The 24,629-nt window shown below is 28.8% G+C and overlaps 2 protein-coding genes, 1 long non-coding RNA gene and 1 other non-coding gene across 4 annotated transcripts; 2 read left to right on the plus strand and 2 right to left on the minus strand.

Annotated features, from left to right (window-relative positions):
* The first annotated feature begins 1,707 nt into the window (after positions 1 to 1,707).
* On the plus strand, positions 1,708 to 9,903 carry LOC106684511 (leucine-rich repeat-containing protein 70). The gene is made up of 2 exons (XM_014426637.2): positions 1,708 to 2,831; positions 7,060 to 9,903. The coding sequence occupies exons 1-2, from the start codon at positions 1,861 to 1,863 to the stop codon at positions 7,289 to 7,291; spliced, it is 1,203 nt and encodes a 400-aa protein (XP_014282123.1). The 5' UTR covers positions 1,708 to 1,860; the 3' UTR covers positions 7,292 to 9,903.
* A 46-nt stretch (positions 9,904 to 9,949) lies between these two features.
* On the minus strand, positions 9,950 to 15,261 carry LOC106684512 (small ribosomal subunit protein eS12). The gene is made up of 4 exons (XM_014426638.2): positions 15,030 to 15,261; positions 14,838 to 14,951; positions 13,869 to 14,073; positions 9,950 to 10,089 (listed from the first exon to the last, which is right to left on the minus strand). The coding sequence occupies exons 1-4, from the start codon at positions 15,065 to 15,067 to the stop codon at positions 10,027 to 10,029; spliced, it is 420 nt and encodes a 139-aa protein (XP_014282124.1). The 5' UTR covers positions 15,068 to 15,261; the 3' UTR covers positions 9,950 to 10,026.
* Positions 15,262 to 15,606: 345 nt separating this feature from the next.
* On the plus strand, positions 15,607 to 23,451 carry LOC106684513 (uncharacterized). The gene is made up of 3 exons (XR_001343708.2): positions 15,607 to 15,815; positions 17,755 to 17,851; positions 23,197 to 23,451. It is a non-coding gene; the product is annotated as an uncharacterized lncRNA (long non-coding RNA).
* Positions 18,905 to 19,008, minus strand: LOC112210159 (U6atac minor spliceosomal RNA). The gene has a single exon (XR_002945032.1). It is a non-coding gene; the product is annotated as a U6atac minor spliceosomal RNA (small nuclear RNA).
* Positions 23,452 to 24,629: the final 1,178 nt, after the last annotated feature.

Here is a 24,629-nt window from a genome sequence, read left to right on the forward strand (position 1 = left end):
ATAGCTGTAATGAGAGCATGCATCGTTTACATGATGGTAGTGGTATGGACAGCTTTCACTATCACCATCATATTTCTTAAGTGCTGCTGGTGCCTATGAAACTAACAATGAGTCAGATCTATTATTTGTCAGATTTTCGAGATTATGCTGTATTCAGATTCTTGAATAGCTACAACATAATCATCACTTCAATTCTATCAAACATATCTGATTCATGAAACATCCCTCACAAATCCTTAGTTAGTGTCTTTAGACAACCAATAAATTAGTTAGACGACCTGGGCTACAAGAGGATATTTAATAAAACAGGAAAAGCATGCCGAGGGCATAGGAAGTGGTGTATGGGATGAGAGATAACATGAGGAAAATATCAATTATACTCAAACTAATTAGCAATAAAAAACAATTATTTTTTTTACTTAATGTAATAAAATAGTTACATTCCTTTTTTTATTTCATCAGCTTTCCATTTTTCGTATTTAGTAAAATAATCATTCTATTCACTTAAGAAATTCATAAGCAACATAGCTCTTTCACTAAGGTCATTTCTTCCCGTTATTTTAGTTTAGAAAAGAGGTTAAAATAGATTTACCTATTTCATTAATGCTTATAAAACAATGGAAAGGAAAGAAAAATGTTGAAACCCCAAAAAGACACTTCTCTAAAATTATATGTTAATATTATACGTATACAATATTTGTATTCATACATCGTAATTTACTTTTTTTGCAATATTATATATATAATTATAATAATAATGTAAAAAAAGGTAAATATTAGATTTAAGAAATAAATTGTGGATAAAATGTTTAGTATCCATAACTTTTAAGAGTTTTATTTAAAATATTTATGTTATAATTAAACTACTCGCAGTAATAAATGTCAGAAGTAAATTCAATTAGCGTAATTAGCATCAAAGGTCAATAAGAAAAGAAGTAATTAATACAGCTTATATGGAAATAATTCAGCATAAATATAAATAATTATTTTTAAAAGCATATTTAATATTTGATGGAATCTAAAATTAGTTTAAACCAGTTTATATAATTCAATGAAATTTATGTAATATTTTTTTAAAAGTAATAATAGAACAAATAGTTATTCTTGATAAAAAACAAAATTAATCATTACTACGAACATTATTTAATTATACAGGTTAGTGGTAAAAATAGTACATTCAAGGCTGATAATTTTCAAGGTAAAACTGACTAGAAAAGTATTATATATTAATATTAATATGATAGGTAAAAGACCTCATTTAAAAAGAAAAAAAACTTCATTAAATTAACATTTAACTTATTTATATTCAAACAGAATTTTATTCATTTCTAAAATTTTATTTGAAATAAATAAAAACATAAATACTCACTGAGGATATTACTTATTTATAAACAAATATTATTTTTAAGTACATGTAATTTCAATCCAGTAATTATAAGATTTATCCAAATCTGTATAACTACAATTTTACTTAAATTGTGGGATTTACACAAAATCCATTTGTACGATATTTTTCAAAAAATATTTAATAATTCAATTAGCTATTTTAATATTTATTCAGTGTTTGAGTGTAATAAAAAAAAGGAAACTTAATTATTAATTCAGGGGTCTCACTTAACAGTAAACATAATTAATATTCTAAGTGGGTTTGTCCCTGACTATATGCTATAAAACACAGTTCATGAATAACTGCCAGTTTCAATCCTTCCTTGAGGTGCAATGAGCTTACAGTTCTGTTTGAAAATGTTGCTTATCTTATCAACAGAGTGATTGTCACACTGAGTAATAGGTTCATATTTAGTTAGGAGCTCTTATCTTGTGCTTTATCTAGTGATACAAGTTACCCAGATCATTGCCATTATGGATTCTTCGATATTAACCTTTCTATTTCTGATTATTATTGTTACAAATTCTTCCGCATTTAAGTGCAATGTGACATATCCTCCAACTGCTATTGACTGTTCAAGTTTAGGTCTTCACAATCTACCAGACCATTTAAAAGATCACATAGCAACTATTATGATCTTCACTCATAATAAACTTGACTCAAATACAACATTTAACAATTGGCCGAATTTGAGATCTATCGACATAAGTTATAATGCAATAACCAACATTACATCACAAACTTTTAAATCATTGATCAACTTGAAAGTTTTGAATATATCCTACAATGATGTCGAAGAAATATCTGAAGATGCTTTCGACGGTTTGAAACTTCTTGAAGTTCTTGATTTGTCAGGAAATCCTCAGATTGGCTTGGACTATGGGAGATTGCAAAATCTTCTAAATGGAACACTATACAGGAGCTTGAAAAAACTTGTTATGAGATCTTCAGAATTGCATGAACTGCCAGACACATTCTTTAAGCATGCTCTTGAACTACAACATCTAGACCTCAGTCATAACAATCTAACACATATACCAGTTCTTCCAGATAAATTAATTCACTTGGATCTAAGTCACAATTATATAACTAATATTGGGATTGTCCCATTCCACAAAAAACACAGTTTAAGGAATATATTTCTGGAATATAATGTTGAATTAAACAATCTAGACACTGATGCATTTGAAACGGCCATGAATTTGAAAAATATATCATTTAAAGGATGCAAAAATCTATCTAGACTGCCTCCAAATTTGTTTTACTTTAACAAAAATTTGAAGTATCTCTCTATAGCAAATTGTAGTCTTAAAACACTACCCAGGCAGTATAGAAAAACTTTCTCGACTTTATCATCCCTGGAAATAGAAGATAACCCATGGGTTTGTAATACATCAATAAAGTGGTTTCTTACTTTACCGCCTGCAATCATAAAAAATGTGAGGTAAGATCATAATTTTTAAAATATTTTTTTAAATTAGTCATCTCTTTGGTTCAGGTAGTAATAGTTTATTGAAGTAATTAGAAAAATGAAATTATTTAACATTTGATGAAGTAATGATTTCATAAAGAAAATTTATTATTATTCGAGTTACATCATAAAAAATTCAGACTGATTAATAAAAAATAATTTATACGTTAAAAATATCTGCTCAAAATGACAGGTACATTAAGGAAATCTGAAGTTATTTGCAGTACTGATGTTTCAGTAGTCCATTCTACTTGTGACCAGCAACAAACAATTCATATGAATTACGATTTGATTCTAAAGAAATTTAAATGTGTTTGAAGTTGTTGGCTTTTTTTTATTAATTATTGGTTTTTTACAAATGTAAATGGTGCCTATTTGTTTATTGGTCGTTTTAACCACCTTATGTATCCTGACAAGAGCAAGAAAGGTAGAAAAAAAATCTATGCCTCTTCTACATAGACAAAAAACAAAATATATCATTCCATTTTTATTGTATATGTGAGAAGCTCGATGAAATTTCTTTGGGGAGGAGAATAGAGGGGTAATGACCGATTTCCCCTGTGGGGGTAGGCACTCCTGGTTTCTATTATTGAGGAAACTACATATGAGAACTTTTCTAGTTATGGAATGGAAGTTTTTCCTGAAGATCATCTTAAATATTTGTTGAACAATACACCTGTGGATCTATGGGTACCCTGAAGAAAGAGCATGAAGTTGCCCCATCAAACAATTTTCCTGGTTTGTTGAAATAAAAAAATCTATCCTCCCAACTGGCATAATCTCTGGCTTAGGTACTGTCAAAATACACATATCTCACAGCCCCTCTTTAACTGTATTAAAAAAGATAGAACACTTGCCCATTTTTGAATTTGAAAGGCCTGCTTGCAATAATAACTGATAATTAAAAAAACAATTCTTTTTCAATGACAAATAGGATTTGATCCTTTGGAATTTCAATTTTTCCAAATAAATGATTCTTCAGTTTTTATGAAAACATAAACGTGATGGAATAAAAAAAAAATTTAAATATTTATAATGCAATTTCATAGAACTAGTCAAAAACTGAATAATATATACATATATTGGTAGAAACTCAATATTTAAGATTTTAATCTCAATACAAAGTACATAAACCAAAAAAATAACATTTATAACTGAGAAACTATCATACAAATATCATTATGATTTTCAATGCTAGTAAAAAAATAATAATACATAAACAATATCATTACAAATTTCATAACTTTTACACATCTAGAAAAGATTGAAAAGTACTTTATGGGGAACATTTCAATCAACATTCATCTGTTTTTTTAAATAAGGTTATTTTAATCAAGGTTCTTTTCTCTTATGTAATCTGTTTAATTTTTAATGTTATTATTTCTGTAAATGAGTCATGAGACCTTTTTCCAAAAATAATATAAATTAATCCTTTGTTATTTTTCTTATCTTGTCTGGATCATAAGGGAATTTTCTAAAACAGTAATCTTATAACACAATGGGATGAAAGGATTATCAAATCCTTTAGAAGTCACAACTCATAAAATTATACACCATAACACAATACAATTTAGCTTCCTAAGAATTACTAAGAAAAAACCATCACCAGCTACAGATAATAAATTGCAAAAATCGTGCTATTTGAAATTTCTATTTCAATAGTAAATTTCATAACTTCTTCACTATTTTAATATATACATTCAATATCAATATCCCACACATCAATGTTATTGACAACAAAATAAATTCATCTTGTACAATACTTTAATGAATATAAATTATTAAAAATTAAAATAATAAGAAATGAATGAAAGGTTGAGATATGAAAGAAACATTGCAATAAAAAAAAAAATAATAAGAATATGTAATATGGAAAGGGTGGGCATAAAAGTCATATAATCCCCAAGAATAAGCAGTAAAACAGAAAAATTACAAACTATGTCAAAAATGACGTTACCATCATTTGTGTGAAAAATAGAAGGGATTCTAAGTGGATAAAAAATCATTCTGAAAGCAGTCATTTGCCATGGTAGTGTATAGTGGCTAGAATGGAAGTTATGCCAAAAACATACAAAGGGGCATTAAAATATACCAAATAGTATACATTGGACTCAATCAGGTCAATTTGAATTGGAGATACAAGACAATGTAAAACTACATGAGTGATTAATATTGAAGTGGCTTTTTATTGCCCTCATAAGTAGCTAATGAATGATTTCTTCATACCGCATCAGAAAGAAGGGAAAACTTGTCTTTCCAATGGTATACAAAATGTTTATTTAGTTAAAACCTGGGCCAGAATCCTCCTTGATATTCTCCTATAATATTATCTGTGAAATCGGACACTATTACGTAGGAGCATTGCCAGTATTTTATAGGTTGTGCTTAGTAGAACGATGCCTCTATAATTATCACATCTCATCTTGTCTCCTTTCTTGTGTATAGGACATATTGCTGCTCTTGTCCAATCTTCAGGCATTTTTTCTTCGGTCCATTTCTCAAATTAAATCATAAATTTCTTCTCACAAATTACTGCCACCATGTATCATCCATCATATCTGGAGTGATCTCGTCAAGTCAAGTCTCTGGCGACTTATAGTTCGTCATTGATTTAATTATGTCGATAATTTCTTCCTTCTCAGGAGCTTCCACTTCATCTGCACCATTCAGCATAAGTAAAATTAAAACATAAATAAAACTTATATACTCCACACTTCATGAAGGAAGTTTTACCACATGCGCAGTTTGCTTTCATCAAGTTGATGAGAAACATTAACATTCCTAAAGACCAGCCTTCTACCAGTCAATTTCAATGCATACTATACATCTGAAACATCTAAAATTATGGAAGCCAATAACAGGTGATGAATCAATTAATAGATTTTAATAGCATTTTCTCTCGTATTTAATTGCATCTGGGTCAAAGATATAATGAATTTTTTTTTTGAAGCACAAATGGGGTGGAATCCCTTCAGTACTAGCTATGTTGACGTCTACTCAGAAGAAGTATTTTGCTCTCTCGAGAAGTTGTATATAAACAAAAGGTATTTATTTACAGACCATGATCTGTGCATTTAAAACTTCTTCCGAGCTGAGGTCAACATAGCTAGTATTGAAGGGATTCCACCCCATTTGTGCTCCTTTTTACTAGCACTGTGGCTTGTGTTTTTCACCAAGTAAAAATTTTATCAAAAAGTTCAAAACTTGTCATATCTTTGACCCAGATACAATTAAATATGACAGAAAATTCTATTAAAATCTATTAATTAATTCATCACCTGTTATTGGCTTCCAATATATAAAACGGAATTCCATAAAAGGAGCACAAATGGGGTGGAATCCCTTCAATACTAGCTATGTTGACTTCAGCTCGGAAGAAGTTTTAAATGCACAGATCATTATTTTGCCCTCTCAAGGAGTTGTATATTAACAAATGGTGATTATCATGGTCTGTATATAGTTAAATCACATTACTTACAAATAACTTCCCATGTGAACAAATCAATTTTTCAGAATAAGAAGCTATGTCAAAATAACATTTTTTGATCAACAAAACCAATTTTGTAATTCAGGGTCTGAGAGCACCACCAGTGTGTTCTAACATACATAAAAAAAATAATGCAAGGAAGTAGAGCCTCGGCTGCTATGACCGTACATTGTTCTCTCTAGAAGTTAGTAACTTGATTGAAAACACCTTATATAACTTCTGAGTTTTTTCTCACACTAGCGATGATGAAAAAAAAATATTTTTTTTCTGTCCACATTGCTAAAAATTAAGATCATAATTTTATATCAACTGTTATATACTTTTCCGAAATATTGATGCTTCTGAAGTGTTGATGTTTAATGAAGATCTAAACAAACATAAACTTTGAATACTTTTTTTTAAATATAGATGAACTGACTGAATTGGGCAAAACATACAAAACTAGGAGGGGGGGGGGAGAAATACAAAGTATAAGATCAGATGTTCTGCAAAGTATAAGGTTCAATTACAATCAAATTTTTTTTTTGTTTCTTAATTGGTCATTAAGTAAAAATGTGTGATTAGTATTTACTATGATTTATTTTTATTGTAAATTTCACGATGCAATCAATAGAAATAATGGCAGGCAGTTGTTGACCAATACATAATAAACTAATTTTGAAATTCCAGCAATTTATTATAGAACAAAGTTTTAATTTAATATTTACTTTTCAGATGTCAAGAACCTACCAACTCAACAATATTGGAATTCTACGGAACATCATTGCATGGAGCTATCTTGCACCAATTGTTACTAGTACTTGTTATACTAATATTAATTCTCTTTGGATTAGCTTTGTACTTGTCATTTGTCAAAGAAAAGAAAAGAAGGTTAGATCATCCATATGTACCACTACAAGGGAAGCACCCTCTTCACAATCCTGTATATATTACGACAGTTGTGTAATGTGCCAGTGTTCTTCCTGAATGTTGAGGAAAATTACTACCACATGTTGTTAAATCCTTCAGTTAGTTAAGGATTACATCTAGTGAATATGAAAAGGTCTGATGGTGGAAATGCCAGAATGAGAACTTGTTTTTATACCAAAGATATAATTTTGAAAGTGATTTTTTCCATCAAAGTCATATTGGCTCTTTTAATAATCATTTAAAAATATTAAAAATTATATCAGTTAGTAATGACCAAGGATAACAGATAAGAGAAAACCAATGATTTCTAGTCATCTAAATTGATAATTAAGTTATAAGTAATATTGATACCTAAAAATTGTTATATATATATATATACTATGTTATAAGTAATTTGAAAAGAAAGAACCATTTTACAAATGATATTAAAATATAAAAAGTTTTGACAATGTACTTCATACTTGTTCTATCCATTTGTTAGTTATAATGGGATCATTCTTAGAACAAGAGGGTAAGAAGTAATAGCTTGTATCATTAAACAATAATTTCATAGTAGGGACAAAAAATTATTTTAAAATGCATTTTATTTTAATATTGTACAAATTTTCTAACACAGTACAATAATATTGAACTATCATAAATACAGTGGAGTCCCGGTGACCCAAAATGATTGAAACTAGACCCATTCTGAATTAATATATTTTTTTTATTAGGCAAAATCCAGAAAGTTATTATTAATATTATTATTAGTGATTATGCAGTTTATTTAAAAAGTTTTGTCAAAACATAACCTAATCAGGGGATGAAATGGGTGATAACAGAACTAAATACGAAAACAAAAAATGCGTAAGGTGTTCCAAATCAGATAGTAGCAGTATTGCACAGGTATGAGAGCTCTTTAAAAATATTCCTGGCTGGAAAGAAGCTAATGAAAATAATTTGAATGAAAGGTTGTAAGCTGATGATTATAACCATGAGATTTTAGATGATGCTGATCATCACTGAAATTGTTTTAAAAGAACCTATCAATGACTAAGACAAGAGTAGAGGTGAAGCAGATGGTGGCATCGGGCAGGGAAATCTGATGAAGCTATACACTTGGCTGTGAGTGTAGCATTAAACATTTATCTGGTGTGCTGATGTATTTGCCATTAATGGAGAGATATTTAACTCTTGAAAAGAAAATTTAACAGATTTTTTCAGACCTAAGTAATACAGTAATTAGTTTATTATATTTTCTAACTTGGAATTTTCAGGCAAATAATTTGTATCAGTATATTTACTTTAATTGTAACCTTAATACTTTTTGACTTAGAAAAAAAACCCTAATTCAGCCTTGGGTTTAGTTGACTTTCAGATTACTGAAGTTCAAATTATAGGGACTCTACTGAAATGTAGTTATGATTTCTCTAAGGAAGATTATTTTACTGTATGTACATTAGTGAGGTACCACTTCTTAGTTAGCAAGAGGTGCACATTGAGTAGTTTAATTTTTAATGTCATTAATAGCATTCTATCAAATGAATTGCTGATCAATTAATATTTATAACATCTCGAAATAAAAATACTTTTTACCATTTTGTTTTAGAAAAATACAAAATACTTTTCCTGTATATTGTGTTTGGTCCCCTAAAATACAAGATGCAAAAAACATATTTTACTCTGTATTATGAAATACTGTACAACTCAGAGCTCTAATAGTACCAATATCACAAATAGAGTAGTACAATTAGTTGTTATTTTTTTTCTGTGTCAACTTAAAGAATAAAACCTTAAAAATAAAAGTTTAATGGAACTTTTTAAACTATCATTTCCTAAAAATCATTACTCAAACCCTTTTAAACAGTGTTGAAGATAAATTCTTTAAATGACTAAAAGAACTCAATCTATTAAGCCGTTTTTAGCTTTATTGAAATATCGGAATTGTAAATGAATAACAAAGATATCAATGAGTAAGAATTACCCGTAAAATTTAAAAAACAAATTTTGTTTTTTTGTGACCTTAATCAATACACAAACGTTTTTTGGAGGCTACAAGAATATGATTTTGTGAACCAGGATTACTTAAGATAATATCATAGGTTAGATACAATAATTAGCATTAACGATTTATTTTTGGCTTTCTTCATATTTCCATGTGAAACATTAATTTATTTGCAAGGTTTATTTAGAAGAAAAAAAACACTTAGTTATTAAAACTAAAGCAACCAATAAAGGAAAATATCTTTACTAGTGAAATAAAAGACTATCACTTATAATAGAAATAAAAGACTAAGATAGCAGTACAAAACATAATAATATAATGAAAATGAAACAAAATACAAAATTGTTAATTAATATTTTTCCTTTTAAATTACTTCTTGTAAATAAAAAAAAAAAATTATCAACTGTTGGTTCTGATAGTAAGAATAAATATGTCTAGTTAATTTTATTTCTATAAACACATTACAACATACTATTTGATTAAGATGTTAATTAAACACATGATGCAATGTTAAGTTGTCATCGGCAGTCTTCTGTATTACCTAATGAGACTTTAATTTTCATATTTTACTACCAATAGGATAAAATTGTAGGATCATATCAGTCAATGTAAAATTTTATTAAAAATTCTTATGTTGGTTAGTAAATAAAAAAATTAAAATTTTATTATCTTTTTACAGATTCTTTTCTTACATTTCATAAATATTAAAACAAAATATAATATAAGTACAAAATACAAATTGAATTCATTTTCATCACTTATTTAACAGATTCTTGAAATTAAAATCATTATACGGAATCTGTCATATACTCTTTCAAAACATCTAAATGAGGTGTATCATCTCCCCAATCCTGGAAGAAAATTGAGTTGTTATATATACATTTTACAATTATATAAATATATTTAAATTGAGATAGGCCAGACTATACCTATATGTAAAAATATTATTTAAATAATAGTAAAACCATACATCATATAATAGTGGTGGAATATTGTTCGAGAATATTGGTAATACAGATAATAAAACAAGAGGAACAGAAATAAAACATAAAATTTGGTTTGGTAAACCTCAATTTGAAATGCATGAACCCCTTGTTGGTTTAGTGAAATGATTTTAGGATCTATGATCAAACTACCAAGCTCACAAAGCTTTATTAAGTCGATTTTTTAAAACAAAGATATAAATTTAATCAATATGACTCTCATTAACGTCTTTCGTTATGTGACTTCCACATTCAAATATATTAATTTGGTAAGATCATTAACCCATTGTGCTCTAGATGAGGCATTTGATCATAGTACAAGAGCCGGGAAGAAAAAAAAGGCACTTATCTTACCCCAATTTTGATTACTTTAATGAAAATTATGTATAATTACTAGTCAAAATTGATGAGTCTGCCAAGTATAGGTAGGGGGAATAAAAAATGATGGCTGTTTCAAAACCTTAAAAAAACATTAATTTTTCAGTCGGAGCTCTATATTTTAAAAACTACAAACAACACTAAAAAATCTAAGAGAACATTATTTAAAGAAGAGTAAATTTGCTGAAATATTAGCTCTAAAAGAGCTATTTACGTCCAATAGTTCTCGAGATATAGCTTTTTAAAAGGCAAAATTTCTTAAAAATCTACTAAAATATTAGTAATTAGTTGATTTATTTTGAGAAATCTATATCTCAGGAATTATGTGATGTACAGATGTCTATTAGCACTCAAATTAAAGCTAGTTTAATGGACTATAAAGAAGTTTATGACCTATACCTTCGTAGGAATGGTAGTTTTCATGATATTTGCTAAAATAAATTGATTTATAGTTGTTTGGACAATAAGTTTGATTTATGTAAAACTTCATTTCAGAAACCATTCGACGTATAGATGTCTACCAGCACTCAAATTAAAGCTAGTTAAAATTAGTACAAAATAGTTAATTATGTTTATCTATGTAGGAGTAGTAGTTTTAATGATATTTGACAAAATAAACTCACAAAATGTTAATTTCTAGTTGTTCGTATAAAATGTTGGATTTTTGAAAAAATATATCTCTAAACCCATAAGACGCACATATGTCTGCCAACACTCAAAATAAAGGAAATTTAACTTACTATAAACTGGTTTATGACACTTATCTTCATAGCAGTAGTAGTCTTTATGATATTCACATATGAATATAAATTTGGCAAATAAAAATTTGTCTGAACAACGATAAATCAATTTAATTAGCAAATTTCATGTAAACTATTACTCCTACGAAGATAAACATCATAAACTACTTTATAACTCATTAAACTAGCTTAATTTTAGTGCTAATTGACATCTGTACGTCAAATGGTTTTTGAGATATAAATTCACTAACTACTGATCTTTCAGTACGTCCTATACAACATTTTTATGAAATGTTGCTTTTTAAAAAGCTATATTTCGAAAACTATTTAACGTAAATAACTCTATTAGGGCTCATATTTTAGAAAATTTACTCTTCTTTAAATTACGTTCTCTTAGGTTTTCTTGTGTTTTTCCTACTTTTTAAGATATAGAACTCCGAATGAAAAATTTTTTTTTTTATCGCTTTGAAACAGTCACCATTTTTATTCCCCCTACCTATACTGCTGAGGATGTCTGGTCATAATCTTTGCCACTTCTGGGGGAGAGAGGAGTATGATTCAAAGGAAAACTGGAATCTATATCCTCACCCAGAGATTTTAAGGTTAGATTATAATGTAGATGTGCTGCAATGCTTTCATATATAGAAATAAGGTAGCAGTGAAGGTATAATTTTAATCCTGTGGCCTCTTGAAGAAGTCAGTAGCCTATTGCTATAATACTTCAAAGATCAACAAACAAAGGTCGATAGTGGTTTGTGATGTATTTATCAGAAAGCATAAGCTGTAACTTGTATACGTAAGCAAATATTCCATGTAATAAGCAACCTTGGCCTGAAACTTGTACAACTGACAGGAAAAGCAGATAGAAAACCATCACTAAAGCTTTTACAACTTCTTAACTCAGAAAAAACTCAAAACTATTTTAAAATGAATTCTAGAGAAATCACAAACAGTTATAGTTTTCCTATAAAACAATAGATTTTATATTTTTTAAAGTATGAAAATCATATTGCTGATTTTTTTATTCAGGATTAAAAGGTACTATAGCTTAAGAAAAAAAAAATGCTATTTTTACTTAATTTATTCAAAGAAGACTACAACCTAAGCGAGCATGCATTTAATCCAGATTTCTAACCTCAAATTAGCTCATGCTATGATTTATATTTTAAGTTTCAAAGCTAACATGGGCAACAAATAAGTTTTGGTTAAAAAGAAACAAATTCCTAACAAGAAAACTACCAGTGATTATAGGTTTTATCAAACCGAAAAGATAATTTCTATTAAATTAAGAGTTTGTTGAATGACAATTGTACTAATCCTGGACCAAAACTAATGTAAAATCAATTCTATATTATGACACCAATGAATCTTAGAATTCTTTCAATATAAACTTCTTTTTCAGCTTCCATGGCACTATATTCTGATGTGGGCCTTGGCCTCCTCGCAAAGCAAGGTGTTCTGGCCCTGTGGTGCCATTATCCAGTTTCTTACTCCCACCAGTGTTCAAGCATCCAATGCCACACAGTTCTCTTTTTTGAGTTTTGACTGTCCTTTACATCTTTGTCTTGCATGTTTGGTAGACATTTTCTTTCTTCTAGGATTCATCTTGGTGTATCATCCATATTCATCCAAGGATCATGCCTAGCCCATCGGGTAACACATCCAAACTTTATAAGCCTGATGATATCAGTTTTCCCAACTCAAATAGCTTGTATATCTCCGTATTTTTGTCTTCTCCAGTAGCCACCAACTTTGATCATACCAGATATTTTTTAAAGGATCAATACAAATTTGATATTTTTTAATTACATGTAAAAAAAATAAGAATTTTTTTCATCAAACATCCTACAACATAAAATTAACACAGCATCATTACACTTTGACTATCATGATTTATATATATTGAACTATATTCCCAACTGTCACCTATGGTTGAATAAATGTCACGTGGACCAATAACTGAATAGAGACATCCAACCACTGAGTAAAAATCTTACCACTTAAAGGTTAATCAACGGCTGAATGACAATTGTACAAATATCTATACTGTAAAAACCTTAGGAAAATCAGTTCCACAAAATTAAATCCAGGTACAAGAAGAGATTATGAAGTACAAGTCCGTTACCACAATACTCCGACTTAAAAGACCATAAACCAAAAGTACTAATAGTTATCACTGACTTTCAGGGGAACATTAAGAATGCTCTATCTGTTGTATATACATTTAGCCATAATCCCCATGAACTTTAAGGAATCATACGTTTTATGATTTCATACATAATTTGTGTTTCATTTAATAAGAAGCTGAAATGCAAGGAAAAGCACAATTAATTATGTTTCTGTATGTTGATAAGATAACAAGCATGAAGAACAATATGATGAAAATGAATTATGTTACTAATGAACATTATTAACAGAAAACCAATAACCTATTAATAAAAGAAATTAAGTTACAGATAGAGTATAGCTAGATTCTCCTTATAACAAATAAAATGCACATTAGTCATTGGTTTAGGAATTATTACTCACTTTAATAACAACACATGAACAACCAACTATTTTTCTAGGATTTCCTATTTTATCAATTTTGCATAGACCGGACCATTCTCCTAATTTCTTATTTGAATCAACCTTAACAAGAGGAATTTGGTGTTCAGAACAGAGAGCTTGAACAAGTTTTTTATACATAGGTTCATCGCAGTTGTCTGCTAGCACACAAAGTAAAGCTTGCCTTCTGAAAATAAAAGTAAATGGTTAAATATAATCACTTTAAATGTAATAATAAACCTTATGTCCAACAAATTCTATTACTCTCTATTACTTCGAACAGAGAAAATCTCATAAGCAAATAAACCTTCTAAGTTAATTAATTAAAGTATACTTTGCTCTCTTTAAATGACTGAGTTCTTAGTAACATTTATTGTCTAAAATAATTAACGATTTCTAATAAATCTGTGTTCCAGGTAAATAAATAGTAAAAAGTTACAATCTATTAGACCAATTGCAGTTTTTTTAAAATTCCAGTATATGGTCTTCCAAAGATCATACTCAAGAACCAAAAGATAGTTGAAATAGAAACAGTTGCTATAGTTAATACTGACTTAAGTAACAAGAGAGACAGTACACATAAACAGATAAAACGTTTAATAATTATTTACATATGAAAACTTATAGCTATAATTAAAGCTTTTGAAAATTTTATTGTAAAAGTATTTTATGACCAATGTGATTCTGACTGTTTAGTTTAGTAAAGCAATCACATGTACTCACACAAATTCATAGCCGCAAAAAGAATGTTTCAAACATTATTTTGAATAAATATACCAACAAGATCATAAAAAATTAAAAACATTTAACATACTTTGTAACGGTAGGATGAAACTTTTATAAATGTTAAGGATTTTTATCTGGTCATGTATTATTAAGCAATCAATACGAAAAATTCATATCAATTGAATTTCTAAATCTACTAAACTTCAAAATATCGTAATTGATTACTTGTCTAATGCTTTGGCTGATTCTCTTATTCCATGAACAACCACACCACTCCTCACAGCACCTTTCATAACTTCTTTGAGAGCTGTATTAATGTCCACGCAATCAGTGGGGGTTCTAAGACAAATTTAAATCGTAGATCATGAAAGGAATGATAAAATAACAATATAAACTAAAACAGGGTGAAACTCTTACACTTCGTCATCCATTTTACAAGTGAATCCTAATATCATATGCGAATATTAATTACTTTTTTCGATTGGCCTCATGAAATTTAGTCATTTAATGTCATATAAACACTTTCAAGTCAGTAGCAAACAATGACGAACGAAAGGAAACCAAGGGGTACTAAATCGGATTATAAGATGAACTGCATTTACACATTAATATAATGGTTTTTGTCAACTATATATATTTTTTCAAATGATAAATTAGGCAGTGAATTTCATGTTCAAAGAATCCATCAAAATCGTATTTATTTATTTGCGAAGAAAACAACCAACTGCTATATAACCATCTGCTGATCCTGCCAAGCAGAGGTCCCATGAGGACGGTGAAAGTGACAGTAAGTTTGTTAAAATGCCCAGATAGTTGATAGCATTACAAACTATCAAGGAAATCCTGATAAACCGATATCAAACATTAGGTTACACGATCATAGTGGCTGCGACAGCTTTTACTATCACTGTCACCGTGGAACCCCCGCTATAGTTTAAGTTTATTATCACATGTAAGGCTGTTTCGATACCAACAAAGTATGGTTACCCAGATGTATTGGATAAAAAGCACCGATACTCCGAGGGTGTTGGATGAAAAGTATCAATACTTCCGATACTCGAAAAAGTTTTGAGCACAAAAAAAAGTGCAGTGCTAAGCCAAATGTAAAGTATCGATACTGGTATTGCAAGTATCGGATGGAAAGTATGTACACTAGCATCTTAAACATCAGACAAACAGTATCAATATCACAGATTGTAGGAGGTATACTTTTTCCCTAATCATAGATTAATACATACTTGTAAGTGGTAAGATAAATTCCGTCGCTAATCATACATTTTCAATCTATTGCTTATCGCTAACCGAAAAAACCCAGCCATATCTATAAGGGGGATTTGAAAATTAAGGATAATTTTCAGGTCAGTTCCCGAAAAAAAAAAAATTAAGTAATAAAATTTTTAGTTTAAATTTTCTCTTTAATTTTCGTGACCAAAACATGTCATGACGATAAGCCCACCAACAACCAGGTTAATGTTAAAATGGATTATTTGCTATTGCTCATTACTCTTCCTATTAATTTTATGGTCTCATTTCATGAAGATTGCAATTAACATCATAAAATGGAAAAAAAAGTTTTAAATAGAAGACAAATCCTCAATGCTCCTTACTTTGTCACAAATAAAATCATACATAAAGACCTTAATGTTCCCTATGTAACCGATCTAGCCCGAACCAGATATCACTCCTTCCATTATAAACTCTTTAACCACTCAAACCCCCTAGTTTCTAATCTTCCATTCCTGACAATCCTCTGAGGCGCCTGAAAAGAAGATGGCCACGAGACCAGCTAATGTAAAATGTCATTAGAGTGCTACTAATGGGTAGTTTTTCTACACGCCTGTAACATTCCAATTTAACTTAGATCAAATTTACTAAATGTATTATAATGTACAGTTGTAAACAGCAATAAATAAATATTTTAAAAAAATAGAAGACAATTAAATATATTAATCCAGAAAAATAGTTAGTCAAAATTTACCTAACTGTTATTTTTCCTCTTAGGACAGGTCATGTAAAAGGAATAATAGCAAAAGTGCATAGATCTCATTAAGAAATTTCTAAGTTTTTATCTACTCTTATTAGGGCCTCCAACAGCACAGGCCCTATGGATAAGGTTTTTATTCTTTTTAATTATCTGCTACATCTATGGAAGCACTTGTGTAGTAGTATTGTCACTCACATTTTACTACTTTACAAGTAACTAAAAAATAATGTTGCTCACAGTTAAAGTGACCAGATATTTTCTGCCTCACCATAAAGGTCTCTAATTATGGTGCTATTTCAGTTACAGAGCTTTTTAAGAATGACTGTTCACCTAAATGTTAATGACTTTAGTGTTTATTTTACTGTTTATTCTCCTTAAGCCACACATTTTATTCTCACTTTCAGGTTTTTATACTTGATCTATTTCTCTCTAGCCCTATCACAAAGCTAAAACTGAGGCTTCAGATGTCAATAGTACTAGTTTCTTTTGTGATAAACCTAAAACAATGGCTGCCTTCATTTTCTTTAAAGTATTTGTATAAAAAATAATTTGAACTTTAGATGAAACAAATCATTCACTATAACACCTTTTATCTCTGTAAACAGTTTTCAGTCACTATCTAGCCATTTTTATTCACCGGTATTCTCTCACAAAGAAATATTTTGTGCTGAAAGGTAATTAGGAAACATTGGAAGGAAGCCCCTTCTTTAACCTCTTCAGTTGAGTCCAGGATCTGAAAGAGAATGAAAAATGTCTGAGTATTTTTATTGATGGCCACTCTCAACAAAATAAATACCAATAAGAATTATTCTTGTATGTTATATAGTTTTGCAGTATTTCAAAGCTCTTTAGGTATATCCTTATCTTTGTTTTTTTGTGAAGCTTCTCTTGATTGCAGACAAAAATGGTATTAGGACCCATTATTTTGACAAGTGTATTTTGCAACTGATAGTTCAAGACAATGATATTTGTGAAATTAATAAAGAAGACATTAAACTTCTTATTAAATATTACACTTATTTTATGCCCTACATTTTTGATCAAAAAGGGAAGAATGATATTTTCATTTCCATGCCATATTGAAATGAAAGAGCAGTTGATGTAACGAGTCTCTACTTTCCAGTTTGGTATTTTTCCGTTTTACTATTTTTCTTGCAGTTTAACTGGGATCGAGAGGAGTGGCTGTACTGGATAGAGATTCCTCGACCCTAGTAACGGTATTAGAGGAAGATAAAGAAAAAGGAGATATTTTTGTGTAAGTCATTGGAATGCTTTGCCCAATTAAGTCAATTTACTTACATATAAAAACAAATACCAAAAGTTTCTGTTAGTTCCTTTAGATTTTCATTAAACATATGATGTGTGTTTATAAAAAATAATATTTAAAATTAATCAGTAATTATGTGCTCTATGTCATTTAATTACTCTTCAGTGTATATATCACTGTAAATCTTATTTTAAAAATCGATATTATGAAAATTATTATATAATGTGTGTGCCTGCTTTATAAAATTATAAAGAAGCATAGCCTGAAAGCAATAAAAATAAAAACTGTTCAATTTAAATCACTTTGATTTTCTGATAACTAAATATCACACTATTTGGAAAATAACTCATTTCATTTATTTCAATTCCTTTATTCATTCTTCATAAATTGGAAATAAAATGAGTTATTACTGAAACATCTTTAAAAATTTGATGATACTACTTGTAAAATAAAAAATTTATTTTCTTTTTGATCAGTAGTACATTTGATCTATACAATAAAATGAAACATTTGACAGTGTTTCATATAAAATGATATTATTATAATAATTGATGCCAAGAATAATAAAATTAGCCAATGCTACTGAGTGATTAACTTTTTTTCTAAGTGGCTGTATGTATATTAACATTAATATCTATCTTATTATGGAAACCTCATTCAAATATTTTATAAAATCTTACTACACAGCAAGTCATAATTAATAATAACAAAACAAATTATTTTCTAGCACATAAATAAGAATTATAGTAGAAGAAAGTAACAGAATAACTAATCTGACTGACGAAAACATTTCAAAATCTAAGTGATTATTACTTGTATTCTAATCAAAATGCATGATTTCTATATTGGTTGGTCCTACATTATCCAACAGTGAAAAGACTATTTTGTTGATGGGTTATAAATGTGATGAATTTTGTAATAGTGAGCTGATCAATGTTGAAGTTGCTTATGGTTTTTGTAGATTTAATTATATGTGTTTTGAAGATAATTCAATGTCTTTAAAAGAAGCTAATATAGTTTATTAAATGAATAATCAATTAAAAAAAACAGTGTTAGATAAACCATGTGCCATGGCTTATGCCTTTGTTATGTATATTCCATCCTTGTCAAGGGGAGTGCTAAACTTCTCTCCTTTTTTACTACACAATATAATGGCCCAATATATTTTGGTATATATATTACAAAGTGCTTAGAATTTTATTTTCTGAGAACTATTTTAGGTTTTAAGCATTGTTAGTTAGCTTAAAGAAAAATAACCATATTTGTTTGGATAAATTTAGAATTTGAGAACTTTCGTTTATATAGGTATAGTAATAGATCAGTGGGATATTCCTTTCTAATCATTCATAAAAATAAAAGTAGTTTTCATTGGCTTAAGTACTAGCTCTCCAAGTGGCCACTTCCTGAAACTGTTAAAGGTGTGTCTGCTTGAAAAACTATATTTTTAAACTATTAGTGTTTTTATTATACAAGAAGTTGAGAAATTTTATTTTAAAAAATCTGAAACTCTATTAGTGATTCAATTCACTGAAAAGTAATTACTTTTCCAAGTTTATTACTTTATAAGGTGTATCAATAATAACATATACCAAAATATAATTTAATCTATGTGTGACAGTTCAGTGTTTTAATCTTTTGTTTGATAATTTAATATAATAGTCTCCTTGTTACATTGTTTAGACATTGTAGCTGTTTTTTAAACATAAATGGTACATTAAATTTCTATTACTATTTATTACTTAACAATCAAAATGACCAGTTGTCATATATAATAATTTGAAAGCCCTTTAAAGTAATATTTTTTAATACTTTTGGTCTATATTAAAATATTTGTTAAAATTGTTAATAGTTGCCTTTATGTAAGAACAATTAGTACTTTTTTTGTTAACAAATTTTCTATTCTTTTTTTTTTTTACTTTCATTTATTTAGAAAAAAATCTTAATTGAATTTTCTTGAACATTTTGCCATTGATAAAGTCAATTAAGTCAAGAATTATTATTATTTCTATTTGATCAGAAATAAATTTCATCTGAGCAAAAATATGAAAAATACCACTGTCTAGATATAATGAATTAATTTGCTATTAATATTCCAATACAACCTCATAGTTTTAACCAAAGATAATAATACAGTAAAATGCTGAAAAGTTATCTAGTATAAACTAAATGTGATAGAAACTAAATATTCAATAGAAATCCTTTGCTCCAACAAATAATTTGAAATAAGAGGTAAGCTTTTCACACATTGGCTCAAATATTAGTTTGAATATGAGTATAGAAAAGACAATGTAAAAATTTTACAAAATCTTATTACATAGTCTAATCTAGTCATAACTGGAAAGAACTAAAAGATTTTTAATTTTTTGAAATGATTATTAAATAATTAATAATAGTATTGTTGCATTATGGTTGCAACATGATTTATGCTTCTTTATTTTATTCATTTTTTAAAGATATACTGACTGACTTATTAAAATCCTAAAGATATTTCATAAAAAATTTTTAAAAAAATTTTAAATAAATTATATTTTTGTTGACTGAGAATGTTTTCAAACAATAATTATTACCTTCATACCTTAGCCGTAGCCTTGACATAATGAAAACTTCTTTTATATTATTATTATCATCTTTTCATGGTTGTGACTTTTTATTGAATTCAGTTCTGTACTTTCGGAAAGTAACAAGTGTTTTTGTTTTAGTTTCTGTATTAAAATACAAATATATTTTTGAATACTTACATCTGTTATTAAAATGAATATGTTAATAATCACAAATAGATCGATTTATATGTACGTTATGTATCCCTAATATTTTCCATGTAATCAATATTTTTTTACATATCATTTTCTTTCTATTTATTCAAATTATCGAATAAGAAACTTGTTGATAAAATAGGGGAATTTAGTCCATAACTTGAGTATAAAATAATTTATGCTTAATAAATTACTAATTAAGAATAATCTATTTGAGATTTAGAATCAATAGTTAGCTGAATTTCAAATAATATAAACGTCACGAGTAATATCTTTGCTTTTTTTTTCTCTTTTTTTATTACTGACACTTTTAAAGGTTAAGAGGAGGTACCCACACTAAAATAACGGCTGATAAAAGGACAAGAAATAAAAGAAAATAAGAAGGGATGTGAGGAGATGCCCCTGAGGGGATCCAATCCCCAGGAGAAATGTGGAGCAACTTAGAGAGCCCAGCAATGAAATCAAGTGACCACCCTTGTCAACAGCACAATCTAATTGTTACCTGGCCTCCATCCAATCCTCATGCCCCTTCTCTCCCTCTCTCTATCTCCCGATTCTTTATCGTTATAATGCCCATCCTACATTCTTGGCATACAATTTCTCCTGTACACCTGGTAGATGAAATCTTCCTCTCTCTGATCTTTTTTAGAATCCAGGTCAGTCTTTAAATTAGTTGGGGCCTTCGGCACTTTAAGATATGAGTTCCTCCAGATTAGAGACAAGGTCCTTCAAATTATTTTTTGAATTTCTATGGGATTAAAATAAATAATTTATTTAATAGCTGTAAAGTAGAGTAGCTACCCCCTTTCCCAATCACCTTCATCCAAATTACAGATTTGATTGTCTTTGTTTCTGTTGAAAATATTTACAGTCTTATCATTTAAATTTTAATTAAAATAAAGCATTTTTCAATTTTGAAAATTTTAAGATTTAAATAGGTATTTCACCAGATGCATGTGACAACGTTGTAAAAAAACATTATAAGAGGTATTAATTGTGTGATGTTCATCTTTAGAGTTACATTATTTTGATATCAGGTCAGGAAGATGCCCTGCTCTCGCCAAAACTAAGCTTATAAATTTATTTATTTCAATCCTGCTTTCACTCACTTACAATAGAAGATGTGGATACAAAAATATACCTTAAAAAATATATGTATATTTCTATTCGTTTCCTGTTCTGTTTCTAGTTGATATACAGGACACAAATGTGAGCATTAATTTTAAAATTTATGCCGATATTTTTTTAATAATAAACATTTATATATTTTGTATTATTTGAGCTGTTTGTAGTAATGACGAATTCAAGAATAAATAAATTCGTATTTCCACAATATTTGTTTATTTTTATACGCAAACACTTTAGATCGTTAAACATTTTATTTTTGCTTAATCAGTTAGTTGTAGACACTGCACACCCCTTATCATTTTTTTTCAGATCCTACCCAGTTCTTTCGCTTAACCCATGCAAAAAAGTAATTTCCTGGATGCACCTATATTTCAAAAAACGGTTTTCTTGTTAATTTTATTCTTAAACAACAACTTGAATTATAAATAATTATATACCTAATAGAGACCTGGAAACAATAAATAATTTCCTTTTTCTAGTGATTTCTATTAAAATAAAAAATAAATTGAAATGATGAGGAAGCTTTACTGATACTTAATAGATGTTTTTTCAAAATGTACTTTCATGATATTAAGATATTTAAAGCAGTATCCTACGGGATTGTAGAACACATTTGCTATGATTACACAGAAGATAGCACGTTATATTGAAATATCATGGACTGACTGGGGTCCGTAGAGACAGATATGAAGCGGGAGTTTGGAGGGTGGTTAATGGTGCGGTCCCGATTTCGGCTCGTTAGGCTAATACTGCCATCCTAACCCTACCCCTCTCTCATCTCATATTGTAACTGTACGGTTTGCGGGTTGTTACTGATATTGTCTGCAGCTGGAAGCTGGAGAAAATAACATCTTAATATTCTGGAATCGAAACACTTATGCTTAAATGCCTATGGTTCCTCAAAAATTATCTTATAGAATATAATAAAAAGAATACTATTTCACTATGGAACCATTACAGATTGATAGGATTAAGTCATTGAAATAGGTGTTTGACATTTTTTGCAATCTTAAAATCTCAAAATCAAAAATCAAAATTTATTGACATTTTGTTTTTATTTGTTAATATACTCTATGTTTCTTAATTTCTACCTTATAGAAATTGTTATAGATTATATTTTAGTAAGTTATATTTTTATTACTTTTATATATTTATAACTTACACCAAGGTTTGGAGTTAGTTAGAAAAAATATCTTAGTATTTTTTTTTTCTGGTCTTTGCTTCACTAACATTTTTCTATTTTATTTTTAATTAAATGTTTCGTTTGTTTTTCTTATCTTGTACTCACATTTTTTACTAGCTAGATTAAATCTCTTTGTTTATTTGTTATTGTTTTATTGTTTATCTCTACGTATATAAAAATAAAGGCAACAATACAATAAAGGCACATAAATATATTAAAGGCAAACAAATATGTTACTCTTAATGATTTATTTATTTTATTTTTTTAAGGTCAGTACGTTTCCTTTAGATGTAATTATTATCTATTTTACCATCGAAATAATCGAAAGCTGGTAGCCATCAACAGTCTGCAAATTACACCCCGAGGAGGAGTGTGATAAGGAATAGGTCTGATACCTGAAAGACTACCCTAAAATGGAGACCATCTACTGGAGGGAGTTAGGGAAAAACGAAAACCAGTGTAATAAATATATATTTACTGGTTATTTATTTGTATTGTCTATTAGCATCTCAGGTAATACGTCACTGGTGCCGAATCCCGTGTTATCTAAAGGTTAAAATTGGAAGGAAAAGTACTATTCTCTTTAATGTTCTTTTCAACTCAGACACATTAAAATTTAAAAAGTCATTATATTATTTAATCCATTCGATGACATATATTTGATTTTCCTCTAGTTCTACAACCAAAACAGTGATTTTTTTTTTTCACCAACCTATGCATATACTAGCTACTAATAAACTGAAAGTAATTAATACATTAGTTTTGACTATCAGACATGATCGATAACCTGTTGTATAACAGCCCCATTAAACTTTTTCCAATTACTTTATTGCGTTTCGGAAACTTTACCCATCAATATCATATACGATTCTCTAAGCACACATCACTGTGATGCGCTATGTTCCCCCTGATAGCTGACACCCTAAACAGGACAATCACCGTTTTATCACAAAAGGAATTTCCTTTTCAATTCACCACTCCCCCACCTTTCTCTTCTCTTCTCCGATCATTCAATCATGACGACCCCTTAGTTTTGACTCCTACCCGCCCTTGGGTATACAAATCTAAACATTTTCAAAGGCAGTTACTTTCACTTGATGAATTTAATATTTTATCAGTACCATTTTTCATTCGAACTATACCGTAGCTAACAATCTTTTAGTCAGTATGAAAATCTGTAATGCTACAATCCATGCAGGATTAGGGGTTCAATACTTTGTATGGAATTAGAGATTCTTGAACAACGGTTGTGCAAAGTGGTGATTTGTATTATACAATATACTTTAGGTGAATAGTTTAAATGACAAATGTTATCGAACGAAGGGGATAGGGACAACCTAACAGTTACACTGTATACTTTTTTTTGTTTATTCAATAATATAGAGTAATCTACCTCATCTTTCTATCATGATTGCAGTTCCAACAAGAATTCTAGTAATTTTATTTTATTAATGAATTACTTTTAATAACAAAAGGTAGTATTGTTAGCTCGAATTTGAAAATAATGTACTAGGTGGTACTTTTTCCTGGTTTTTACAAAAATCTGCTGAGCTTTTGTTTTATTTGAAAATCACTGAGAACTCAAAATTAATTAAAAACCATTGATGTGGGCAGAAGACAAATTTAAAGGCAATATTCAAGCTTTAGTACCTCTATCAAACCTACAGGAAGGTAGTAGTAATCTTCACGAACCAAGTATCTA

Source organism: Halyomorpha halys, unplaced genomic scaffold (assembly GCF_000696795.3).
Source record: "Halyomorpha halys isolate HHAL.00 unplaced genomic scaffold, Hhal_1.1 Scaffold587.1, whole genome shotgun sequence".
NCBI lineage: Eukaryota > Metazoa > Arthropoda > Insecta > Hemiptera > Pentatomidae > Halyomorpha > Halyomorpha halys.